A 15,491-nucleotide genomic window follows, 5' to 3' on the forward strand; every position below is an offset into this window, starting at 1 on the left:
ACAAAAATGCGAGATTTGGAGATTGGAGTACCATTTCGTATTGTAAACTGTGAGATAATTACAACGGTATATGGTAGGAAGGCCTGTGTGACATTTGAAGGAGGTGAAAAAGTGATTTTACCTGGACGTTGTACTGAAAAATTGGAAGCAGATAATGGTGCATTATTAACGTATTTACAAAGTGGAAATGTCTGTTTAATATATAAAGGAATGAAGATTAATGTATCTGGACGTAACATGCACGATCTTGAATTTACTGAACTGGTTTACACATCGTAAGTGTATGGTGACATGTACAAACAAGATGAAACATGAATTTTCCTCTTCGCCCCTCCTCTTCATGCATGCGCAGTCATCTGTATGCATAGTGTCGTTATTCTGTGCTGACCAGCGACTGAAGTAACATGTCTTTGAGTGCTTGTGCGTCAACTATGGATACCAAGAAAGAGTACTTGTTAAATGTTGAATATGGACTTAATTCAATGAAAACCAAATTAATTTGCATTGGACTGGATAGTGATACATTTGAACCAGTGATTCGTGTTGGCAAAGGACTTGTGTTTGGAGTGGAGTTAAATTTGGCAGAGTGGGAGAAACTTGTACATTTAACCCCATTTGTTACGGACTATTTAAATTCTCAAGTGGAAATTACATTTATAAAATCTCTTGGTCGAAAAAACGAACTGGTGGTACGAAAACTAATGGGTGAAAAATTAGTGATGTTAGAGAAGAAAGGAACACTTCATGCTCCTCGAAACACTGTGTACTTATCTTCAAGTGATTGGCTTTATTTCTTGGAAATATTACCGTGTATTGAACATGCTGTGAAAAACAGTAAAGTTTGTAGTGTTGTGCTACGTGAATATTTTGACTTGTGTACAGATACTATTCGTAATCATGTACAATTACAGTGTCTTACATGCAGAGGACTTGCCGGAATCCATACCTGTGTAGATGAACAGAGTATTATTAATGGTATGAACATCAGTTTTCCAAGTGTCTCTCTTGATAAGAACAGTGATGTGAACATTGATGGTGAACGATTAAAATTGGAAATGAAAGTATTTTGCAAACAAAAACTCATAGATTCAATAATGGCTGATTTATTTGATAGTGTATCGACACAGCCATGGTGGGGGGAAACCGAAACTCAACCTTCGGAGGGTATCAATGAAGTGAACGACTCTTCATAAAGAAGGAGAAATTGATTTGTTTTTTCATGTATACGAAACAACGTAATATCAAATGTAATAAAAATATATATATAGTGGAAAGTGAAATGTTTTATTTGTGTGTGTGTTTTGTGTTCGTTTCATACACCTCAATATGTTAGGATTTTAAAATTTTTTATAAGAAAAAATCCTAACATATTTTTTCCTCGTATATTATAAGTGATACGTATAATAATAATAATAATAATAATAATAATCATAATGAATTCAAATTCTTGAAATGAATGTTAAAATAAAAATTAGTATTTGAAATTATTATTATTATACAACTTTGTCTTAAGTATGATAAGACTTTTTTTAATTTTTAAAAAAGGAACTCAAATAATTAATATTAAAATTTTAAAAAACAAAAGTCCTATCATAATAATAATAATAATATTGAATTCACATACTTGATTTAATTTACGAAAGAATAACTGATTAAGTATTTGAATTCATTATTATTATTATGTAGTTATATGATTACATCATTCAATTAAAAATCAGTTTTAGAATCTTTTTTTTTTTAAATCACTATGAAATTCTTTAATTCAATGACTTAAAAATATGTTTTATGATATGTGTATTTAATTACATAACTGATCATAAAACATATTTATTTATTAGGAAACGGAGAAAATAAGAAATAAAACATTTGTTTTCAAAGAGAAAAAATAATACAAATTGTTTATTGCTGATGAAACTATTTACACAATTAAAATGACGGTAAGTATAGTACATTTTAAAAGAACGTTAGATTTTCTTTCCATTGTTCGTGTGATGATAACTTTACAACTGCCATATACTGTTCACTGATGATACTACTGCTGTTGATGTTGATGATGAAACGTAGATACAAGTCAATCTGAACATTGAAGATGATGTCCATACACACGATGACGATCTTTTACTCTCTGAAATGAAAAAAAATTGAAAAACAAACTTAAAATTTATTTTATCTATAATCATGAACAAATAATAATACATACAAACACATTATAATAAAGAAGAAGAAGAAATGGCTACCTGCAATAATATGAAAAGAAAGTAATCAAAACAAACGAAGAAGAAGAATGAAGACATGATTACCTGTAAAAGTAAATACAGCAAACGACGATCATTTTTTTCTGGAGTTGATGAGAAAGTGTAATGAAATTCATTTAAGGACTTTCCTTTAGCTTTGAAGCATAGGAAAAGATATGAATAATGCCCACATAAGGATGATTTTACACTTTGAATTTGTTTATTATTAAATGTATAAGAAGTGGAATTTCTACGTAGAAATTGAATATGATGCATTACATATGGAGGAAATCCAAATGTATCGAAGTAGTGGGCACGGCCATCAGTATGAATATATACGGAAATCCAGTGTGTGCCAAGTTTGTTCGAGGGATCTGTATTTATGATGATAGCTGCAGGTAGTGGAACATGTGCTGGTAATTCATTGGCTGCATATACGCCAACGAAATGATTGTGAAATAAAGAATTTGTTTGCAAAGCATTTAATAAATCTAGTGTAGAGGACATCATGTATAAAAATGCAGACATGTACATATATATGATATGATATTTAAATAACGTACCTTTAAAAATCCATGATGATGTTCCTCTGATGATCCACTTCTAAGAGAGATTGGAATTCTCCATACACAATGCAGGAGATAGGTGCTGGTAGAGGCTTCGTAAAATGAACTTCCAGACGAACACACCCATGACGTATAAGATTCCAATGCTGCACAGCGCTGGCTTCTCCATCTTGAGTAATGTCGAAAACAAAGATAGTGTATCCTTGTGGAAAGTCAAGGCGAGGAATATTGTTGCCATGATTGGAAAAGTGAATGCCTGATCCACAGAATAAGGTATGATATGAGGAAACATAGAGGTTGTTTTCGAAAATTGGTTGTAATGGTTTTGAAGGTACAGGTTTTCCATCAATGTATAGAGAGAAGAAATTGATGTCAAAATGTTTGAAATGAAATGGATTTGAAGTTATTGTTCCTGTATAGGCATCATTTTGTGTAAACGCCACAATCACTCGAGTTGGTAATACTCCCATAAATAAATTATCTATTGTTTTTGATTGAAGATCCTTTGGAATGACGAACGACTTCATTTGTACTCTTGTGAGAGGATATTTGGCTGTTGTTGATTGTAGAAGCTTGTTATGTGCTAGTTTTATTGTAGGACTAACATTAATCTTTTTAATATGTAAAGCAGCGTCTAAAATGTTCACTTTAGCCTCAACAGACGCATCACTAGCGATGAGACAAAAGTTTGGCTTTGCAGGAATTAACTTGAGACGTAATTCTACTCCTTGGATTAAAAATTTATCTTGATTAAAAATATCACAATGAAGATGTCCAAGCATGTCGAATTTTGCACTTTTTTTTGTTAATTCATAACGTTGTTGAAATCCTTTATTACCACTAGATGTTGCATCCATATGTCCAGCAGTATCTTGAAACCAGAATGCACATTGAAGATGAGTATTTTTAGCAGAATCATCATAATTTAACAGTTTTTCAATGTATGATCGATATGGATGATTATGAGATGGAAATGAAATCAGTTTGTTATTTAAATACACTTCCACTTCACTGAACATAGAATTTAAAAAGTCATTAATAGGAGCCACAGCTTTATCACTTTCACCAAATGCTGATCCATCAGGCTTAACGATTTGAGCTTCGATGTAAAGAAGAGTATGTGGTAGATCTATGTATTCATCACTTGTTCCTGGGATGGCAAACTCTATAGGAGCATTATCAGCTAGTGAACTGATTGGTTTGTATGTAACAACATGATTATCCAATATACTGGTTTGCGTTGGTTTTGTAGAAAAAATATCTAGTTCACTTTTTACACACTCGCAGGATTGATGATGTAAGAAAGCCATAATGGTGATGATTTAATCAAAGATATCGTGTGATAACTTCCTCTTCTTATAAGACTGATTTTTCTTTGTTTTCTGTGTACGTTTCCTCTTGCCCTTCTCCTTCTTCTTCCTGCGCTTGATGATGTGTAATGGTGAAGGGTTAAAGATGGAATGATGTGTAATTCTTCTTTTCCTTCGTTGATATCCAGATCCTAGCATAGATTTCAGTTTATTTTTTGCTTTGTCTTGCAAGACGGATCTCGCTTCACCCATTCGTTGATGAAAGGATTCGTTAATAGGTTGATTGTCGATGATGACATCAGTAATAACGTTTGCTCCAGATTTTAATAATTCCTTTCCTACTGTTTTAGCTCCTTGTTTTACTAGTGGCATGACAGAACGAAATAATCCTCCAAGGAAACTTCCAATACCATGTCCAACTTGATAAGGGGAGCCAACATAAACGTTTCCAGTTCCAGAAAGAGCTTGTTTTTGATAATATTGTAAATATGGATTATTCATATTTGTCGATGTTGACGCACTGGTCGAAAATGTAGTTTAACGCATACAGTTCCGAAAGTGAATGCCAGTGGAGAGCCTGTACTATCTCTTATATCTATTTTGATGTGTTCAAAATGCATCTTCTCTATAGGCACATAATGTGGAGGATTAAAAATTTCTATAACACTACTTCCAAATGTATGATTCACAGGATTCATATTTATGATACGTAATAATGGTGCTACTGTATCTCCAACAAATACAGATTGAATTATATCACAATACACATACATTGTAGATGGAAGTCCTAAACGTAAATTTGGAATGCTTTGGCCTTGTTGCATATCCTTTAAATCAACGCTAGGATCAAACCCCAACATCGCACTAACACTTGGTGATAATGCAACGTCTACATCTATGTCTTTATGAAGACGTCGTATAAAACAGGTATTACTCTCACGAGTATAAGAAATATGTAAATTTGTGAATCTGTTGTACGTATTTATTATCTTTATCAATTCTGATATGTCAGTGTAATAACGTACAGGAATAGTTATAAATTTCCATTCATCACTTTTTGCAGGTTTGTAAAAAATTTTATTATTTTCGTCATTAATATTTAATATTGAATGAGGATAATGAATTTCAACAATAGCCACTTCCCACTTTTCATGGAATTCCATTCTTTGATGAAGTTTCGTAGTGTATGATGTTAAGGTGTTGTCAGGAAAATATTCCATAGAACTATTACTGGGAAGCGTAACGTAAAAATCTCCATCAGGTTCCATTGTACTTCTTGATCTTCTTTACGGATGATGTAGGTATCCAGGAATCGAAAGAAGAAGGATATCCTTTCCAATGAACAAGATATTCTTTTCTGCTGCCTTTTCTTCTTGTACGTATGATTTTATCTATGTAAAATGTCTTTGATAACGTCACAGGTCGACGACGTACAGGTTTGTGTAACGTATATGTTGTTTGTTGCAGTAACCATCTTCTTATACAATGTATAGGAATTTTCTTCTTTGTAGCTATCCACAATTTTTTAACAGTTGAAAACGAGGTAGGATGTGAAGGGTTGTAGTAAATCTTGCTTAACTGTTTGTTTACGGTTTCCACCTTGACCATACTGGACGTTTACAGGCACGTTTCCTTTTCCTTATAGGAGATATTACTTTTTCCTTTTCTTCTTCTTCTTCTGCTTCTTCTTCGTCGTCTTCTGCAAACGATTTCAGAGGTATTTTTTCCCTTGACGATGATGCTGTTGGTGATACTTTAGTTCGTCGTAAAATATATGACAAACGTTTTGGATTTCCAATAAGTTCTTGAGGTGTGTTATTAAAAGATAAATAATTACAAAATTTCTCCCATCCCGGTGGATTTGTGTGTTTCCGGGGTCGCGACACATCAGAAATTAAATCTACAATGTGAGATCCTTCTAGTTTATCACCTCTGATGTAAACAGTTCCTTTATTATCCCACGTGATATTATCATCATGTTTCATTCTATGTAGTAGTAATTCAGCTCTTTTACGAAACATTTTGGGTATAGATAATAATATTTCTTCTTCTACTTCAGGCTTCTCTGATTTAGTTGACGTAATTGAAAGTGTCACAGGTTCTTCTTGTTTTCGTATTAAATGTAAATATTTTTGAAGAATATTATTATACTGATTCCACTTTTCTTCATCACTAAGCGATGATAACTGTAAAATCTCTTGCATTTCTTGATCCAAATTAGATTCACGTTTCTCCAGGGCTGATGATGATGATGATGTTGGTGCTTGTATACGATTCAGAACTTCAGGTGGAACTAAAATCATCTTCTTTGCGTGTTCCATTGTACTAACGGAATAGTAAACTTGATAATGCACCAGTTAAAATAGGAGCTAATAATGCCGGTAGGAATCCACCCTGCTGCTGTACTAATAAATGCTTCTTCTTCTTTTGGATGGAGTTTCCTTTCTTCACAAGATATCGAAGCGTCCTCTTGTATCGCTTTAATCTTGCTTTCTGTGTCTTTGTAAGAGGTACATTCCCTTTTAACACATTATAACAACATTCGCAAATACTTCGAATCACTGAAGAGTCTGCATTGGCCAATATAGCTTTACGTAATTTAGGATTTGCTTTGCTCAGCGTACGAAGAAGATCTCCGTGTTTTACTCTTGGAGACATATTGTCAGAATGAAGAAACACAGTTTAAAACAAACATTATAAACACATCTTCTTCTTCTATTTCGATGGAACATAAACGTAATGATAAATATCATCAGGAAAGATATTTGTTTGAAAACGAAGTTCATCTGGCGTATCCTGTTTTAAATCAATAAAGAAATATCCATATGGTAACTTTGTTGCGTCGTTGAAACTTTCTTGAAGAAATTTTGGATTCTCAGGAGTTAATTGATAACTCAAATGTTTAATTTGTGATTTATCTCTTGGATTTTTAAATAATACGAGATAAGAACAATTCAAACTCATATCTCTGCTTCCTTTTCCCTGATGAAATATGTTTTGTGTAATAAATAGTACACTAAGATTTCTATGATGAGAACCCTTTGTAAAGAAATCAACTATATTGCGGTTCACTTCACACATTTCATCATCAATAATAATAAGGTGTGGTCCAGTTTCAGGTAAAAAGTCTTTTGTTTGAGGTAATCCTTCAATAAATTGTACTTTTGTCGAAATTTCTCTGTATGCATTTTGCCATTCTGCATAGTACCAATAAATATGACGAAACGATGTATTAACCATACGTGGTAAATTGGACAGGAAACGTATTACAAAGGAAGTTTTTCCACATCCACTTGGTCCGGCAACAATACATGAAAAGGGATGTTTCCACGTCGTGTCCATGTTAAAGAGTATGATCATTCTTTCTTCATACGTATATTTATAAAGGGCCTTATTACATTTCTCTTCTTCTTTTGTTGGAAGTAGTGTAGCCATATGGAAGAGTATCATATGAATTTGGTATTCTACGTCGTTTAATATAATTTATCTTATAAATTTTTGTTTCGGGCATGCTGACGATAGTATGGTCTTTCCTGCGGCAAATTTTTTTCTCATTGGTAATTTTTACTTCCGTGGGACGAGATTCTTCCTCTTCTTCTGCATCCTCTTCATTATCTACTATCATTTTCTTCATTACATCAAAATTTAGGTGTTTTGAAGATTCATAGTTTAATGAAAAGCCCCGTATCTTGCACACTTGAAACTCCTTCTTCGTGCTGGGATCAAAAATACGTAAGCTGTAATTCTTCGGGCCCGCCGATACATATTCTGAAATATAGGCTTCTTTACCATATTCGAGGACTTCATTTGTTAAATCGCCTAAAAAGTCACCAGTTGGAATTGTACTTTCACCAGGTTTTTGCGTATAAATGACGGAATCAGTATCAAAATATAATACTCTTTCTTGTAGCTGATCTAAATATTTGTACAATTCTAATCTTGCTTGTGCTGTTGTGTATGCGGCTATGACAACATTTACTGTTGGTAGTGAAACAGGAACGTCATCGGTGTATTGCCAATATACATATAACATGTCATCATTTACTGGGAATATTTGATGAACATCTATATCATGAGATGTTAATTTTTCATATAATTCCTTGGGTTCATTAATAATGCTGACATGACCCATGTTCTCACGTTGACCAAATTTTCCCCAAAATGAATTTATCATTAATTTAGCTAAACTTCTAAGTGCTGGATTATGTTTAATTTTGTTCTCATCTAGACGTATTCCTTCCTTTTCATAAAATTGCTGAATGTACTTCTTCTTTAATTCATCTGTTTCACACCATGCTGGCCATCCACTTGCTTCTGTTTTTGCTTTCAGGAAGGTGTTTATGTATTCTGCAAATAAGCCACCACTTTTTGTTTTTTCATCATATTGAACAACGTCATATGCCCATATTTCATGAATATCTATTATTTTGTATCCTTTTTCTAATGCCTTTCTTACTTCATCTGCTACCCATGTTCCATGTAGCACTCGGTCTTCATCGTTGTGATTACAAGGTGCTTGGTTTAATTCATCACAACATGTACGGCAGAGTGGAAACATCAATCTATCATTTGATTTATAAGGGAGTACAGGATGAAACAGTTGTTTTGGAGGCAAAATACTGAGCTTAACTAATCCTTCTACTTCTTCAATGGTGGGGATATTTGAATCTCCAGGCAGGTAGATAGTAGGATGACGAATTGGAAACTTCTTAGTCTTAGAGATAAATGGGTACAATGAAATAACATCTTTGTATTTTATGGTCTCTCCTTCAGATTCTTGTGCTTTATGATACAAACGTATGGCATTCACACGTCCTCCATAAAAAGCGTCACGAGGTTTTAATGGTGTTTTCTTTGTATACGGATGATTACTAACATACTTCTTCATCTCTTCATTTCCTGCCAATTGTTTTTTAAATTCACAACCCCATATTTCATGCACTTCACACCCAAAATCTTTTAATTTTTGGATTTTCTTCTTTGTTGCTTCATATCGAAATTCCATGGTATCTGTAGCATTGTTATAGATGGGTTTATCTCTGTCGTTAGGGTAGCAGTAGATACAACCATGTGTGAAATCGCCTTCATACTCCCAAACGTGTATTCTTCCTGTGTTGGGATCTGTCCATACACCATCTACTTTCATTGAGGCTATTCGTTTTTCCTTACTACGTGCAGCATTGGTAATTTGGATGTTTCTGGTTTTTTCTTCCCAAGCTATCCATTGTACTGCTTCAACTGATTGTACATCTCTCCATCGATATCCGTTCTTTGGTATGATACCAATTGTATTTTCCTTTAAGAAATTTCTACGATATACCAAATTACATGCACTGGCAATTGTAATACATTCAAGTAAGGGATTGACATTAGTTTCAGATTCAAATGTATTCATAAATGAAATACAGGCTTGACGTAATACCTCGACATCCTGTACACAATACTTGATGAGTTCTTCTTTCATTTTAAAGGTGTCGTTTTGATGTTCGGTATACCATTGGAGAAACTTGCGTCTTTCGTCTACTTTCATAGTATCTGCTCCATAATATTTAATGTCTGGAAGCGGCCCTTCATAGGTTTGGTTCTCACGTCGATTAAAGAAGTGTGGGAAATATCCTTTGCACGATTGAAGACCAAATGCACCACTTAATTTACTTAAGGGCATAGGAAGAAAGCTTAGTGAATCGATGAAGGTTACGTTTCCTATTTTAAGAGAGAGAATTTTTGCTCCATTCATGATTACTTCTGGAGTCCAATTCATCTTCTCAACCATGGTCTTAATGATGAAATGTGCGTCATATCCCTTTGAGTTATGGGCAACACAGGTTACTGATTTAATGTTTGGTCGACGTTGTTGAAGATGTTTTAGAAAATCTTCTATTACATTTTCTCCGTCAAAAATATTTTCTCGCTTTCCACAAATGACACAATCATTCTTGATGTTGTTATCTTCATAACATTGGTAACATACATGTTGACTAACCAAGACATTAGGTATGTGTTCATATATGTTTGCGCCCTCCTCTTCTATTTTCGTATCTTGTGTGCATTCAATATCATAAAACAGAATCATAGCTTTCTTCTCCACGATGATTTTTTCATTGGCTTTTTTCGATTTTCTTCTTTCATTCACTTTCATGTAACATTCATGATTGGGTGGTACTATAGCATAGCAAATGTTGCAATAAGTTTCTCCACATACGTGAGAACCTTTCTCTTTTACTACATAAATTTTCAAACACTGGGCACAACATTTCACAATGGAACATAAAGGCTTTCCATTTTGATACGGCGCTGACTTGTGATAGTCATAGCATGACTGGCCATAAAATTCTCGATTACAATCATTGCAAGTAATATGGGTTTCTTTAAAGTCACATGGTGGCTTCTGATGACAACGAAAACATACAGCTGTACAATGTTTCAAATGTGCATGCTTCTTTTCATATTTCTTATGACAGCTTTCGCAATAAAACTTACAGCTAAAACATGCTGTCAAGCTTTCAATGACGTTGTAGTGGTTATTTATGAACAGTAAATTTAAAGCAGTTCTCTCGTTATCACTTGGTGGAGCTTCAAACATAACATCACTTCCTGAAAAGCCCCTATACACTGTAATTTTATAATCCTTTAAATATTCCTGAAATTTACGAATTTCAGGAATTCCACCACCATGACTAAGATCTACATTGGCAGCTTCACACAGATCTTCTGCTTCTTTTTCTATGATATATTTACTTTGATGATTTACATATCTATTATATTCAGTTTGATTTCTTCCCTTGTATTTTTTCAGTCCTATGGCAACGACGATTGCATACGCTAAACATCTTGTACCTGTGTTCTTAATTGTGATAATACCACGTTTTGCCTTTACATAATCGTCGGTATTCATAACATGTTGTTTCAAACGACCTTGGCCTCTTGGCATGCGCACATGATGGAAATTCACGATGCAATCTTCATTTATAAGAAAAGCCGCATTACTTTGCAGTACTTTCTCATAACTTATCCATAGAACTTCTGCTGAGAGATTTCTTGCTTCTCTGAATGACAACCAAAAAGGGCGGTGTCCTTCTCTCTCATTTGTAATTGTTATTCCTACGTAATCATGCTGGTCCACATTACGTAGCAAATAATCTATTAGTGCCCGTAGACTTGCTTCAATTGACGTAAAAGGGTTTTCATCTGCACGTACGGGGGCTAAACGGAATCGTAGCATTCTACCCTCCATATTGTATCTTCTGTATTGTCTTCTTCGTTCTTCTATTATATGAAATCTATTGTGTCCATCATTACGGTTGTTATTTCCGAATCCTACTTGTATATTTGAATTTCGTTGTGCTTGAAATACGGCTAGCAATTCGTCCATTCTTTTTTCTATGTCGTCTAAATCGACTTCCATTTCTTCGTGTTCTACACTAGCCTCTGCTAATATTTCCATAATTGAGGGATATATTACTTCTTCTTCTTCTTTTCTGGGGTCGGGAAACAAATTGTTAATCCAATTTTCTAGTTCATTCGTGTAAAACTTATCATCTTCTTCTTCTATCTTCATCTCTTCCTTATTGTAATCCTCTCCTATTATTTGGGAAAACGTGAGATTTAGCAGCTCTTCTTCATTTCTCCTTTCTTCGACGTCTTCTTCTGTTCCTTCTTGTAACCACTTTATAATTTCTTTAATACGGCCTGATGCTTCTTCTGTTATCGTTCTATTGCTAGCACTGTTCAATATTTGTAATAGTTCTTCTTCATCATATTCTTCTTCTTTTTCTACTGGAATTTGAATTTCAATAGTTTCTCTTTCTTCTTCTTCTTCTGTTGCTGCTTCTTCTATTTTCATTTGTTCTTCTCCGGCTTCTTCTTCTTGCATTTTTTCATGATGATCTATTTCCATTTCTTCTTTTGCGTCTTCTTCTTCTTCTTCTTCTTCTTGCATTTCTTCTTCTTCTTCTTCTTCTATCCCGATTATGGCATTTATTTCACTTAAAAGAACTTGCGTTTCGTTATTTACGCCCACTACCTCTTCTTCTTCTTCTTCTTCAATGTCATTAATGAAGACCGTAATCTCCTTCAGTAAATCTTGCGTACTCTCTTTTGCCATTTTTCTTCCTCAGATGTATATATACGTAATGCAATATGTGTAAACGGTATATGAATATGATATATAATAGGATATATAAATCTTATTTAAATGGAATATATATATATATATATATATGTATATAAATATTTTGAAAGGGTATATAAGCGTTTAAAAGAATATATGAGTAAGTAAAATGTGATATATATAAGTAATTAAAAAGGAATAATAATAATAATATCAACGGGAATAGGGAAAAGGATTACACTTATCTTTATTTGTATGCAACCTAAAATAAAAAAGAAATGAATTTTGTTACTTATAAATCAATATATATTAGATATATAAATATATACTATATAAGACAGAACTTTATGATGTCAATGAAATAATCTCTCATCATACCTTTTAAATATTTTTAACTTTTCTTCCTATTCCATGGGATGAAGAGTGAAACAAATGTATGCTCACAATCTCTTTCAAATGTATTGACTAATGAAGATATGTAGATTACACGGCCTTTTATACTTATTCTGTTTTAGAATTTTATCGTTAATTTTAGTGAACGCGAAATCCGTATTTCCTCCTCCTCCTCCTCCTCTCTACACGTCTTTCTTTTATACTGTCATTAATTTTAGCGACCACAAATTCAATGCTATCTTCTTTACAACTTAACGAAAAGATGCTATTGACTTTCCCCGGAAAACCGTTCCTACATGTGTCTTATTCATATGCTCCCCTTAACGTGTGAATGAGGGATGGAAGACATTTTAAACTAAAAGATTTCATCTCTTTTTCTTACGTGATACAGCGTTCATCTTTAGTGCACGGGAAGTCACAGATTGGAATCCTGTCACGATATGGAATCAACACTAGGAAAACTATGGAATCCATACTAATATTGTTTATTTTATATTATTTTTTACGTGTAAGAATACCACCCCCGTGAGCCCACAACTTTTTACCCCTTAGATGTCATGTTACTGATTTCAAAGTGACTTTATTGAATACAACACCTTCGAAAACTATAGAATCGATACTAATGTTGTTTATTTTACGTGTATGAATATCACCCCCGGGAGCTCAACACTTTTTACCCCTTAGATGTCACGTTACTGATTTCAAAGTGTCTTTATTGAATACAACATCTTCGAAAACTATGGAATCGAAACTAATACTGTTTATTTTAAATTATTTTTACGTGTATGAATATCACCCCCCGTGAGCTCATCACTTTTTTTACCCCTTAGATGTCATGTTACTATTTTCAAAGTGTCTTTATTGAATACAACACCTTCGAAAACTATGGAATCGGTACTAATATTGTTTATTTTAAAATATTTTACGTGTATGAATATTACCCCCTAGGGAGACCCCGTGAGCTCACCACTTTTTTTACCCCTTAGATGTCATGTTACTATTTTCAAAGTGTCTTTATTGAATACAGCACCTTCGAAAACTATGGAATCGGTACTAATATTGTTTATTTTAAAATATTTTACGTGTATGAATATTACCCCCAGGGAGCCCCTCGACAAGTAAACTTTATGTTAGATAATATTATTACATGAGTACTGTACTTTGAACTAAGGGGAATCGATGAATCAGTGGTAAAGCGTTCACTTGTGATGCGATAGGGGACCTTGGTGATTTAGTGTCCACGTCTCATATAGCCTCGATGCTGAAAGGGACGCTATGACAATATAGATGAAAGTATTTTACAAGTACTTATTGTCTTTTCGAGTGCAAAATAATACGCGTTCAATACTACACAGAGGTTTGTAGTGTTTGAGCCCCGTCGCCCAAAGCTTGGACCTCTCCCAACAAAAAATTTCTTAATGCACGCCTGTGTACATAGCTAGTATACGAATTCTATGACGGGATTCTGAGCATTTTACAAGAAATTGATGATAATAATAGGGAATATTTTAACTACTTTCGTCCTTTTAAAGTAATATCACATACAGCTTAGACTATAATATGGAGAAAACTGTATAAAGTTCAACTTCCTAGATCCACTTAAAGAAATGAAGAAATGTTCTCTTATTTGAGAATAGTCAATTGTTTTAACTTGAAGATTTGTGCCCCATGATGAAATCGTGGGGTTCTGTGGATCAGTGGTAAAGCGTTCACCTTCTGTGATTGGGGTCTCTGGTTCAATCCTAACTTTCGTCGTGTGAACTTTGTGATGCATATAGCCTCGCTGCTGAACGGAACGTTAAACTCAAAAATCAATCAACATCATGTGTACATGAGTATCGACATCCGAGATGTATAAGCAACACTAGTTTTGTCAAGTTTTAGATCTCAAACACTGTTTTAATATTACCTAAAACACACACACACACATACATATCTTCGCTTCGTGTTGTCTGAAACCATGACCTAAGATAATGTTGACGCGACAGCTGGAGAACAACATTGAAATACAAAACATGTTCTGTTATCTTATTTTTCTGCTCTTTGCAAGTAGACATTGCAGATACAGAAACTCTCTCTCAGTTCGTTGACTTGTGTATGTGTATTTAACGTTAGATTTCACTCTTATTAACATTAGAAAATTATGAAATTAACTTCAGTGCCTCAGTGGTAGAGTGTTCACCTCTGGTGCATGAGGTACCGTGTTCAAATCACGTCTTTTTTTTTCTATATACTTGTCATTAATTTTAGCGACCACAAATTCCCTGCTTTCCTTTACAACTTAACGAAAAGATGCTATTCACTGTCCCCGGAAAACCGTTCTTATCATTTCATTTTTACGTTCCAGAGGGCACGGTGGCTCAGTGGTAGAGCGTTCACCTCAAGTGCTTGGGTCCCTGATTCGATCCCAGTTCGTGCCCTATGAACTTTGTGGTGGACAAACATCATATGCGTGGATTTCCCTTCGGAGTTCATCAGTTTCCTTCCACTTTCTTCATTACATCATTTCATTCATTTTTTCATTATCACCTCATCTTCATTAGCCTAGTAGACGTAACCGTAGGACGTAAAACTCGATGGACAAACACCGTGTACGTGAATTTAATGCAACATTTCATTCATTCATTTCTCATCACCACCGTCCAGGCGGGAGCTCATGTGATTCGGATTCCACGTTAATCAGTAGGTCCACGTCTCATATAGCCTCGCTGCTGAAAGGGACGCTAAACTAAAATCAACTCAACTCAACAATTCATCATCACCGCCTGCATTAGCATAGTCGTCATAACTGTAAGACGTAAAACTTAGTGGTTCAGATTCCACGATAATCAGTAGGTCCACGTCTCATATAGCCTTGCTGTTGAAAGGGACGCTGAAC

At 34.2% G+C, this 15,491-nt stretch overlaps 2 protein-coding genes across 3 annotated transcripts in view; one reads left to right on the plus strand and one right to left on the minus strand.

Annotated features, from left to right (window-relative positions):
• LOC145688938 (uncharacterized) overlaps positions 1–15,491 on the plus strand; it is a 344,877-nt gene that overhangs the window by 41,204 nt on the left and 288,182 nt on the right. The window lies entirely within an intron of this gene.
• LOC145688937 (uncharacterized protein F54H12.2-like) lies at positions 1,880–4,509 on the minus strand. The gene is made up of 2 exons (XM_081763104.1): positions 2,798–4,509; positions 1,880–2,125 (listed from the first exon to the last, which is right to left on the minus strand). The coding sequence occupies exon 1, from the start codon at positions 4,108–4,110 to the stop codon at positions 2,800–2,802; it is 1,311 nt and encodes a 436-aa protein (XP_081619230.1). The 5' UTR covers positions 4,111–4,509; the 3' UTR covers positions 1,880–2,125; positions 2,798–2,799.

The sequence above is a fragment of the Thermobia domestica genome, chromosome 7 (assembly GCF_964235325.1).
Source record: "Thermobia domestica chromosome 7, izTheDome1.hap1.1, whole genome shotgun sequence".
In the NCBI taxonomy this organism is placed as follows: Eukaryota; Metazoa; Arthropoda; class Insecta; order Zygentoma; family Lepismatidae; genus Thermobia; species Thermobia domestica.

Coding starts and splice junctions, on each gene's coding strand:
- LOC145688937 (XM_081763104.1), bottom strand. CDS start 4,110: ATGGCTTTCTTACATCATCAATCCTGCGAGTGTGTAAAAAGTGAACTA.